The sequence below is a fragment of the Mastomys coucha genome, unplaced genomic scaffold (genome assembly GCF_008632895.1).
Source record: "Mastomys coucha isolate ucsf_1 unplaced genomic scaffold, UCSF_Mcou_1 pScaffold12, whole genome shotgun sequence".
Classification (NCBI taxonomy): Eukaryota; Metazoa; Chordata; class Mammalia; order Rodentia; family Muridae; genus Mastomys; species Mastomys coucha.
In genome coordinates this window covers 35,652,491-35,664,117 of record NW_022196894.1, presented here as the reverse complement: position 1 = coordinate 35,664,117, position 11,627 = coordinate 35,652,491, and the positions used below count along the sequence as shown (strand labels likewise).

At 45.1% G+C, this 11,627-nt stretch overlaps 1 protein-coding gene across 1 annotated transcript in view; it reads right to left on the bottom strand.

Annotated features, from left to right (window-relative positions):
- Fstl1 (follistatin like 1) overlaps positions 1 to 11,120 on the bottom strand; it is a 54,419-nt gene extending 43,299 nt beyond the window's left edge. Inside the window, exons 1-2 of the mRNA XM_031363848.1 lie at positions 10,938 to 11,120; positions 10,741 to 10,797 (exon numbers count right to left, since the gene is read on the bottom strand). Of these exons, the coding sequence (XP_031219708.1) occupies positions 10,741 to 10,797; positions 10,938 to 11,105 (225 nt within the window). The 5' untranslated portion in view covers positions 11,106 to 11,120. The remainder of the gene's footprint in view (positions 1 to 10,740; positions 10,798 to 10,937) is intronic.
- Positions 11,121 to 11,627: the final 507 nt, after the last annotated feature.

Below are 11,627 nucleotides of genomic sequence, written 5' to 3'. Positions count from 1 at the left end.
GTGGTGGTGGCTGTAACTTCTCAGTTCACAAAGCAGTCGAATCCTGGGCAGGCTCATAATTCACTCACTTGCTTCTGACGTGTGTGGGTCCATGCCAGTCCCCCAAGACAACTCGGGGCTGACTTTGAGAAAAGCAGGAAATGAGTAAGGAAAGGAACCAGAGTGAGCAGTGCTGAGGGAGTCAGGGCCGCAGAGCCCCGCAGGCTGCTGGGAAGGCACAGTGCCAAGCAGCCGCCGCTGTCTAGACTTTAGCTGGCCTCTCCCAGTGCAGGGGCGAATGAGGGAGGGAAGCCGGGCCAGAAAGCCTGCAGCTCTTTGTTCAGCTAATGCAAACACAGGACACAACTTCTGACAGGCTCCAGGCTTGGGACTTGCTCTATCTAAAGACATTTTGTCCCAGGAGCTGGAATCCAGCTATAGGCTAAGGGAAGTTCTATTAATCCATCCATCATGGGGGACTAGGGGTGATCTTTTTGGTTCTTGAGAACTCACAGTTCCCCATCCAAATTGAAGTAACACCCAAAAGACGCACACCTTAGGGTCGAAGGACCATGTTTTTAAAAGAAGATGCTCCAGTTGCGTTATTTTAGCTTGTTCGTTAAGAAGAACTAGCTTTTGACTCAGAGGCCTCGAGACTCTGATGAAACTAGCTGATTGAAATGTGCAGACAGAGAAATGGAAGCCACAGTTCAAAAGGCTTATGACTCAGGGGGAAGGTTAGCTCTGGGAAGCTTTGCTAATCTAAGCTGGTGGCAAAAGGGGTCTTTTCTTCTGAGTGGCAGAGGGGCCCTGTGGCAGGGTGCATGGCTTTATGAATGTAATACAGGGTGGGATTGGCCCCACCGGCCCCTCAGCCGGGCATCTGTGCATGACACAGCCATACTAAGCAATCAGATCGGAGTTTAGAGCCATTCTGCAGTTTGGCCTTCCATAGTATGAAATGGTTGTGAATACATTTCAAGGTCACAGAAACTGCCTTAAAACATCTCCGGAGTCGCTGGCCATTAGATGCCAATGTTCCCAAATAATAACTGCAGTTCCGCACATGCCAGAGAAGCAGCTGGGGCTGGATACAAGTGGCGATCATGTGATTGGAGCAGGCAAGGCTGAAGTATTAGCTCAGGTACTAAAGCCCTTTAGCATGGATGTGCCTGTTAGTGACTAGGACTATACAGTGCTGAAGCAACACTGTTGGTGTGTTTTCAGAGTCTGGCTTCTAGAAATCAGACACAGGGGCACGAACCACTGAGCTTTGACTTTGGGATATCAAACCTTGGGTTTTACATCCTGGCTCTGCTATTGGTTAGGTAGCCGATGTGAAGTAACTGAATAGTTTCTTCATGGGTAAAATGAGCCTTATAATAGTCACTTCTCCATTTGGAGGATTAAATAGCTCTCTTTCTGCCTGTGCTACACTGTAGGTCCCTTTCCAAGCTCAGCTGAAGGCTACTTGTTCTGAAAGACTTTCCTGGACCTCAGCCCAGGGTAGACTCTCAGTCCTGTCCCACTGTTTCTCACACTGGATAGTTCTGAGGCCATGATCTTCCCTGCCTACTTCTCCTATTAGACCAGAGGTTCTCCATGTTCCTAACACTGGGACCCCTTAACATAGTTCTTCATGTTGTAGTGACACCCCCCCGATCATAGAATTATTTCATTGCTACTTCATAACTGTAATTTTGCCATTGTTATGAATCATAATGTAAATATCTGCGTTTTCCGTGGTCTTAGCATTGTGGAAGGGTCATTTGGGACCCACAGGTTGAGAAACACTGCACGAGACCAAAAGCTCTGGAGAGTACATTTTCCACCAGCTCTAACTTAGTGCCCCACGGGGAGCACACGTGTGTGATTCCTTTGGCTTTCCTCTATCTAGCTGAGTTTGAGAAAACAAATTGTTTCAGAGGTGTGATATAGAGGAGCACATCAGGGTTTGTGAGTTTAAACTGTGTGAAGACAAGTGGGAGGTTTGTATGTATTCCATCAGCCCCTATCAGCACATGCACTTCATGCTGATGTCTAGAAGGGCAGTGGAAAGAATGTGAGAGGAAAGGCTAGACAATAAGGATGAGGAGAGAGAGGGGGAGTGTGGCAGGGAGGAGTGTGGTGGGAATCTGTGGCTGTGAGCACATGAAGCTGGAGTCAGGCTGGGCTCCGGGTGGAGCAACGCTTTCTTAGCAGGACACAAAGTTTTCCTTCAGAGCACCAGGTTCTGTATTCCTGACAGTCAAGAAATACGTTTCAGGACCTCTATTCTATATCGTGGACTGTCTCATTGCTCCACACGGTCACTGTCACTCAATAACAAAAGCGCTCTGTAAAAGAGTCTATGTAAAAGACAGAGCTTGGGGGCCATGCAGTGTGGCACCAGCCTGTCATCTCAGTACTCAATGCAGAGGCAGGAGCATTGCAAATTCAAGGCCAGCCTGAGGCACACAGCAAGATTCTGCTGTAAGGGCTGGGGGACATGCTCAGTGGTGGAGCTCTTGGTGAGGTTGAGCTAGGCCTAGGGTTCATGCTTTAGTGTAACTAAAAACAGATGAACAAGCAAACAAAACAGACTTGGAGATACCGGGGCGAAGAACAAGAGACAATGAAGAGGGAGATGTCGGGAACCTCAGAATGAGAAGAAAGCAGGAAAATGTCAGAACCCAGAAGAGACACCATTTCAGATAAAGTTCTGTACAGGATGCTGCCACAGTGGTCACACTGACAGAAAAGACATCAGCAGGCAGAAACGATCCCAGCTGCCCAGGAGCAGCTCCTGGAATTCTGGGTGGGCAGGTGCCACCCATCCCACTGCTGCAACTCAGAATTTTCTAAATCAGATGTAAGAGATGAGAGTGGGTTGCTCATTCCTGACATCCCTAATGGCCAGAGCCATTTGGGCTGTATACGGGGCTGATGCAGGAAGCACCTCCAGGAAGACCTGTCTCACGCTGCTGCTAATGGAAGGAAGTGTGTAAAGTGACTGATATCACAACCCAGGAAGGACCATGAGGTAATGCCTGAGGCTTCTGCAGATTAATAAGTCATATTTATTAAGTATCAATGAAGGATCAATGAAAGACTGGGGGAAGACAATTCTTTCCTTAGACTCAGGGCTTTAATTTTGCAAACAAGAAAGGAGAAAAAGTCACTTTCCCTACATGTATTCAAATATCCCATCACACACATGCACATGCACACACATACACATGCACACACACACACAGAGAGACACACATAGACACACAAACACACACGTGCCTGCAACACAACATAGCTTTTACCATGTGTCACATGGTTCATCTGGCGATGGCCTGATTGGTCACAAATAGTGCCTGGCACACTATTCAGAGGACATACCATTCATCATAAGTTTAGCTTAATCCTGAGGATAGCGTAAGAGTGATTACTTCCAAATGAGGACACAAAAAGTACATGAGGAGATTACAAGGAAATCTTTCAACCAAAGCAGAAAATGCAAATGTATGGACTATACTTTGTACTCCAACTACCTAGAGGGCGGTCTATTAGCAAGTTACTGCCAGACTCTGCTAATGTAGAAGCTGCTTTCTGTGATAGCAGCGGCTCGTCCAGTCTTAGATAGGGCAAGGGTGCATTTCATTACTTCAGCCAAGAAGCGGCTCACTGCTGTGTCCTCACTGATGGCCAACATGAAAGGGTTGGTTTTACTTAGATACTTGGGCCCAAAACTGGTAATATGGCTTCTCCTGAGAGAGACTTTCAACATCAGTTCTAGCAGCTCTTCTCTCCGTTGTCTATGTCAGTCATACCATTCTGAGCTCTTCCATCTAACTATCCTAATTTCAGCTAAAAATTGTCAGTGCTTGCCAAACCAGATTGAGTATTCCAGCAGAAATGACAAATAGCTTTCATCTCACACAGGATTGCTAATGGCTACAAGGAGTATTGTTGAATGAGATTTTCAAATCTCCTCTGAATTTTGTAGGATAGAAGTCTGTAATTGATTAGTCATGTCTGTCATGGGTAGGTGAATGTAGGAACTGTTCACATGCTTTGTTCACACTATCTCAGCAGGCCATTTGCTCCAGTGTTGGCAGGTACTTATTTTCATTGCCTATGGTGTTTAATAAGATCATCACATACTACTACTGACTTGATTAATTCTCTGAAAGACCCACTAGTTGTTGAACCTCGCCTTCCATATTGTCCATATTCCCTGTTACATCTATTCTTTTGATATTTCATTGTCATGAGGATTCCTGTGACTGTTTCCTTTTACAAGAAGAATTTGTCTTCCTAATGTCACTTTAAAGAAAAAGTTAATGCTGGGCTGGGGAGATAGCTCAGTGGAAAAGCACTGCCCGTACAAATGTGAGAAATGGAATTCAGATGCCCAGAACGCACATAAATGCTGGACAGGCATGGCGGTCTCCCTAAAGCCCTGTACTTTGAAGGCAGAGACAGGGAACCCTTAGAGTAGGATCACTGTCTAATCATATCTCTGAGCTCTGGGTGTAACTGAGATTCCTTGACTAATGAGGTGGAGAAGGATAGAGGAAAGCATCTAGCATCAACCTTGGGTCTCCACATACATTTACATACATACCCATGATGCCCCATTAAGAATCCACACACATGTCAATATTGACCCATACACACAGGTCACATGCCCTGAGAAAAAAGTTAGTATTGTGTTTTCATGTGACATGAAGCTAAGATACATTCAAAAAAGTTTATAAAATACAGAAAAAACTGGAACAAAGAATAAAATTACCCCTATGGATAAGGTTTTCTAACACAGCCCAGAATGGTACCCATGGCTGTGCCCTCCATTCTTCAACTAGATGTCTGGACAGTTCTAATCTTACAGCTCTTCTAAATAACATGATTGGCATCTTATGAAGACACTCCTTAAATATAACAATTAGCTACACATCCAAATACTTACATAACATCTAAACTGCAAGACCTTTTCATTGATTTGTAAAAATTCATTATTGCTAAAACATGGACTAAGAATCTGCCACATGTCACTAGACACCAAAAGACTGATTATAAGAAAATCTCTGCTCACCAAGGAATGATGAAATGAATGCTGGGACAAACCCTTTGACACATGGTCCCACTATGTGACTTTTCTGCCTTGAACTCAGAGCCTTTCTTCACCAGCTTCCTCTGTCTTCACAGGGGAGTGGCTACCTGAGAATGTCCTGGTATAAAAGGTCATCCAGCTATATGTTGTAGATGTATGAGTTTTATTAACATAGAGAAATTTTGAGAGCTGGAGAGATGGCTCAGAGGTTAAGAGCACGTCTTCTTGTAGAAGACCCAGGTTTGATTCCCAGCACCCACATGGCAAATTACAACCATCTTTAACTCCTATTCCAGGGGACATGTATCCTTTTCTGACTTCCAAGGAGAAAAAGTACACAGGGGATACACATGTATGTCTATACATGCGGGCAGAATATTCATAAACATAAAATAAAATAAATAAATCTTTAAAAACAAAAAGAGAATTTTCAAAATTATGGAAGGACCTAGGTCAACATAACAGAAAAAAAAAATATTTTCGAAACTGGGTCTTATTATGTAGGTGTAGCTGGTCTAGAGCTTTCTATGTTGATCAGGTCGTCCTTGAGTTCACTTGCTAATAATGTTATCCTAATGTACATTTGTTAGCACTTAATGCTCCTGACCCAGCAGTAGGCTGCAAGGAAACAGCAAGGAAACCAAGCCTTGCACACCATGCTGGATTCTTCTCTGTGTATATGTGCAGAGCATTCTTGGCCTGGGACAGACAATGCTATGCCTAATGGAAACAGCGAAGGGGAGTTCTGTGCCCTGTGTGGTTCACTCACGGAGAAAACATCATTGCCAAAGACACAGGGTTTGGAGTTGGGCAGCCTGGGAAGGTGTATGTATTTAACCTCCAAGGTCACTCTTCATCTGACTTACAGAATTAACACACTTAATTTTTCTTAAAAATATAACAGCTGGTATTATAAAGTCAATAAAATAGATGCTTATTCGAAGTGTTCTTCTGGATGCCCAGTTATGTGGAAAGGAGAAAAAAAAAGAAACCATCACACTTCCAATCCATCAATGAGGCCCTGGGGATTTACAGCTTATCTTTTATTTTTAATTCTTGCCCAGGCTTGTGCTGCTGTCTAGCCAACCACTTCTTCTTCTTTTTTTTTAAAAGATTTTATTATATATATATATATATATATATATATATATATGTATATATATATATATATATATATGAGAGAGAGAGAGAGAGAGTACACTGTAAGAGAGTACACTGTATCTGTCTTTAGACACACCAGAAGAGGGCATGAGATCCCATTACAGATGGTTGTGAGCCACCATGTGGTTGCTGGGAATTGAACTCAGGACCTCTGGAAGAGCAGTCAGTGTTCTTAACCTCTGAGCCATCTCTCCAACCCCCAAAACACTTCTTATATCCTTATATCCACCTCAGTCATAATCCCTACAGCCACTTCCTACTACAGTCTTTCAACTTGTTCGCCTAAGCTTCCTGTCACCCAGTTCACTTTGATAGGAACTATAATGCGTCCACCTTCCAAAGACATTGAAAACAGCAGCACCTTCATCTGCCAGGTGCTTGCCCATCTGTTTTGGCTATTCAGTGGTATCCAGCTATGTTTTAACGTCTCAATTCCCAATGGTGCTTTCAGAATCACAGCAAGTAGTTTATTTGCTACCGGGTAAACAGGAGATTATTTTTTGCTGGATAATGTATAAACTGCAAGTTCTCTGAAGCTGTAGTTGGGGCGTGTGGGTTACACTGTAGGCTCATGAACAATTCTATAGAATGCAGAGGCACTTCCAACCCTTCCCAGCCTAATAGTTAATTACATGCACGCACGTGAGGAGGTGTAAATGACATTAAGCAGTGTGGCTTCCTAGGGACAAATCCCTGACAGTCTGCTAGCATGGTATGCCTAACAGCTAAGCACAGCACATCTGTCTGTGGAGCTGTTACTGCTTCTCCACACAACTGTCTCAAGAGACACATTCCCAGCTCACGGCTCAAGTGTGGATTCCTCGGTGGAATGAATGATCTCCTCTGTAAATCTGTCCCTTGTATATGTAATTTATAATAATGAATTTCTAGAGCCAGAATGCAGAGTAAAACTAAGCCAGTGCACATAGGGAGCACTTGGACACTTACTAAGATTGTCCTCTTGAAGCAGGCAGTTGGGCTGTCTCCTCTAGCCTGTCATGTCAGAAGAACTAAATTAATTCCTCAGGACTCCAGGGGCACACAAACTTATATCTGGAATTCTCTATACCACCCCTGAGCCCCAACTGCATAATTTCAAAAAAAAAAAATGTGGTCATTTTCAGTAGGAGGAGTATGGAAAGAAAGAGCAGGCCAGGGGATAAATATTAGTAGAAGCCTTCCCTCTGCTGCTTCACCAACTGGAGCATAGTCCTATCCAATATGTGGGTATCTAGAGCAGTGCTCAGAGCTCTGAAGAGCACATGGGTGTGTGCTCACATGGGTGGGGCATCATTCTGATGGAGGCTGACTGCAGGGATCCCCTGGAGGTAGAGAAACTGTCAAGGCAGCAAACACAAAATGTTACTCTGAGGTGGCAGGTATCAGTGAAAATACGGAAACAATGTAATACTACTTCCCCTTAGTGAGATTTAGTAGCAGTTTCTCAAATCTTCCCAAACAGAATTTACACACTAGCATTAAGAACATCCCAGCCACCTCTCCCAAGAAGGAACAGCCCTGATGTCCAAAGCTGACTCCAAAGGCTTTGGGTTGTTGTTGTTGTTGTTTTTTTTTTTTTTTTTCCAAAAACCAACAGGATTTGTAAAACAATCGAGGCTTTAAAAAAGTGAAATAAGTCTTTGGGTTTGATTATTAAAGCAAAGAGCACCAAGAAAATTCTCTTTATCTTCAAACATCTTTTTTTTTTTTTTGAGAGTTCAACAATATTTGCACAATGTAGCAGATCTAAATTTTACTAAAATGGACTCCTGCCAAAAGACTAGAAATACCATATTTGAGTGTTTGCTGAATGTCCTTATAGTTAACAAGGAGAAAAAAAATTTCTACTGCAAGCATCATTAACTGCAACTATATAGTGTTTAAAATGTATTCCAAGTCACGTCTTCCCATGGAGAGGGTTAATTTCCTTTTTTCTCATCCATGAGTAAAGATGTAGTATTTAACACGTGCAGTAAAACTTGCCAAGTGTTATCTGCAAGGTCAGACAACAAAGGCTTGGTTGATTAAAAGATAATAACCCTTAATAAAGTAGAGTCATGAAATGTGGTACAGTCCTGGCTCCCATCTGTGATCCCTCCTGTCCTGATTCACGGCCTCTTTTCTGCACCAGCTCCCCTGGTTTTCATGCCTCAGCACTTTGCCACTTTCCCTGCAGATTTTCCTGGGAACTGAATGTTCTACCATAGAGCTCCAGCAGGAAGCTGCAGTGAGGGGCCTTACTACCTGGGGTGAGCTGTTCTCTGCTATGCTATGCAGTGGGATAAGGAGTGAGGAGCAGGTTACCTAGAACAGATCCCAGACCTTGGGACTCACAGTCTCATGCTGATGAGACACAGACCCCACACTCCTTACTTTGGCAAGTGGTTCTGTCTTTTCACAAAGTAGTTGGCAATTCCTAAGCTGGCTGTGAAATTAACCAAGAATTCATGTCATCCATCACAGAAGAGTGGCTCTCTTTTTAATTGACTGATTAATTAATTATTTTTTTGTTTGTTTGGTTTTTCAAGACAGGCTTTCTCTGTGTAGCCCTGGCTGCCCTGGAACTCTCTTTGTAGACCAGGCTAGTCTTGAACTCACAGAGATCCAGCTGCCTCTGCCTCCTTAATGCTGGGAACAAAGGCGTGTGCCACCCCTGCTACCTAATCATCACCTTAATCACCATTATCTGAGACAGGGTCTCACTCTGTAGCTCTAGCTATTCTGAGACTAACTATGTATACCAGGCTAGCTTTGAACTCAAAGAGATCTATCTGCCTTTGCTTCCAAAGTGTTGGGTTTAAAGGTGAGAACAACCAGCTAACAGTTTTGAGGGCCATCACAAGGATGGAAGAGTATTCTTTAACCAGGGTTAAAAAAAATCAGAGCTATTTCCTCCACTCAAAGAAAATGGCTGAGGAGCAAGAGGGGCTCAAGGCATACCTAAAAGGTAGAGGGAGCTGGTCGCATACTGATCCACTTTCCAGAGCTAATCAGTTCTAGAACACGGACAATTTCACGAGTTTTCTTAACTTTGTAACCTGCTCTGTAAAATGGAACTAACAAAGCCCACCTCACAGGGCTGAAAGGCTTTAAAAGAAATGGTAGAAGGGATCTAAGCGATATAAAATACTTGGTAAAATTCTAAGCCTTCATGTTTGCAAGTGGGGCTGGGTAGTGATGAATCGTCTGGGGTCTGGAGCCAGGTGGCTTGGGTTTGCTTGCCTGCACTACTATAACTTATTTTGTAAGTTACACAAACTTCTCTGACTCAGTTCCCCTATGATTAAAGTAGAATCTTAATACAAGTAGTAGCTACCTAATAAATACTTGCTGTGTTTATTTCACTGCGAGTAAAAATAGCCTCAATCAATGATCTAGTGAATTAAAGGAACACACACAAGTACAGTGTGTGTGTGTTTAAAGTCCTGGAGACTGTACACATTTATGAATTCTGGAGTAGAGTCAAGCTGTGATGCAAAGGGTGGGGCTGAACTGTAAAGTGAAAGAAAAACTTGGAGGGGCTATAAACCACCCACCAGGGAGCTATTTCTTTTGTAATGTGCATTCCATTTCTTCTCTCTCATGCGTTTTAATTCTTTCCACATTTCCTGCCACAATTATCAAATGTTTAGTTTCTGACCTCACTTTTCTGGAGACTGGAGCCCAGGGAATTTAGAATTGTTTATTTTCTGTCCATAAACCTTTGAGTTAACGGAGGGGCTTGTGCACAAAGGGTTTGTTGGTTTGTTTGTAGTGTCTCAGGAAGGTCACTGGAGTTGAAAAAAAAAAACACGAGAGAGAGAGAGAGAGAGAGAGAGAGAGAGAGAGAGAAACAGAGAGAGAGAGAGAGAGAGAGACAGAGAGAGAGAGAGAGGGGGGGGGGAGAGGGACTGCATGTTTTAACTGGAAACCAGAGGCCCTCAAAGGGTAGAGCAGTAGATTCCCACACTTGCTCAACTGAGTTTAAGGGGAAATTTAGATTGTAAAAGGCTCTTCTGGGGCCCAGATAATAACGACAACAACAAAAATCCAGGGCATTTTACAAAGAAGAAAATACATTTCAGGGAATCTCAGTTCACTCTGTGAAGGAGAAAGGAAATTTCATTTTGCTGTTAAAAAAAAAAAATCGTTTAAATCTCCCCCTACCAGGAAAGACTTGGAAAGCAAAAGTCCCTAACTATTCTCCGTTTCCTCTGAAGTGAACAGAACTCAAGGCGCCTTTTTGAACTCTGAGGCGGCTGTGGCCGCCACCTCTACTCCTATCCGCCCAGCCTCTCCCCACTTCCCTGTCCCCACTCCCCAGCCTCCCTCCATATTAGGCGTGGTGGGGTTCCAGCTTATGGCCCAAACTACTTCAAGAATTGAGATCTAAGTTTGTTAGGTAGAATTTCTGCTCCGAGCGTGCCAGAATCCCGCTCTATTGTAAGGATGGGGGACCTTCAGTTTCACCACCAGAGAGCATCCCTGGAGTGCACACTCGACCGCTGGGGTGCAAACCCCAGAGACCGGTCACCTACCTCGCCGTGGACCAGGGCGATGGTCACCAGCGCGAACGCCAGCCAGCGTTTCCACATCTGCGGAAGAGAGAAGAGGGTGAGAGTGAAGGCGCTGGGCCCCGCTCAGATCCTAGAAACTTCTTCGGGTCCCGCAGATTCATTCCCTCCTCCCAGCACCCTCGGTGCCCGCAACGACCCAGCCTCTGTACCGCGCTCACCGTGCTCGGGTCCGGGACTCCGGAGGACACTGGGCAGGGTGGCAGCAGCGAGTTAGAGGCGAAGGTGGGTGCGTCGCCGATCACCAAGCTCCGAGGAAGTCCGACCTGGGCTCGCCGCCCCTTAAGACCCCTCCTTCCCCGCCCGCCGGCCCCCCAGCTCCTCCCCATTCTCCTCCCCTTCTGCAGCGCGGCTCCGGCTGCGCTCCCTCCTCCCGGCCCCCGCCCGGAGCCCAGGAGCGTCCATGCACCGCAGGCATCCCGGTCCTCTCCTAGACCCCCACCAAGAATCCTCAGATATCTCAAGAGAAGGCACTGGGTGTCTGTGTCTCAGGGGACCCTGAAACAAAGGCGGAGGAAACCACAGAAACCCCACGCCCGGGAGGGGCGCTGGTCTGCGGCAGCGGCGGGGGTGGGGGTGGGGTGGGATGGGTAACAGAAGGAACTAGCTGAGGACTGCAGCGACAACCAGATGGACAGCACAGTGGGCATCTACGCCAGGGCTGGGATTCGAACCTGAGCATCCCAGAGCTACCTTCCATTGATGAAAGGGAAAAAGAAGAGTAGAGGATGTGAGAGTGTTACTATAGCCCAAGAAGGAAGTGGGCACAGGAGCCCAAGATGTGCTGGTGAGCAGAAAGCTCCTTTGCATTCAACTGTGGGTTTACTAGAGAGAGGGAGTAAGTGCCCCCC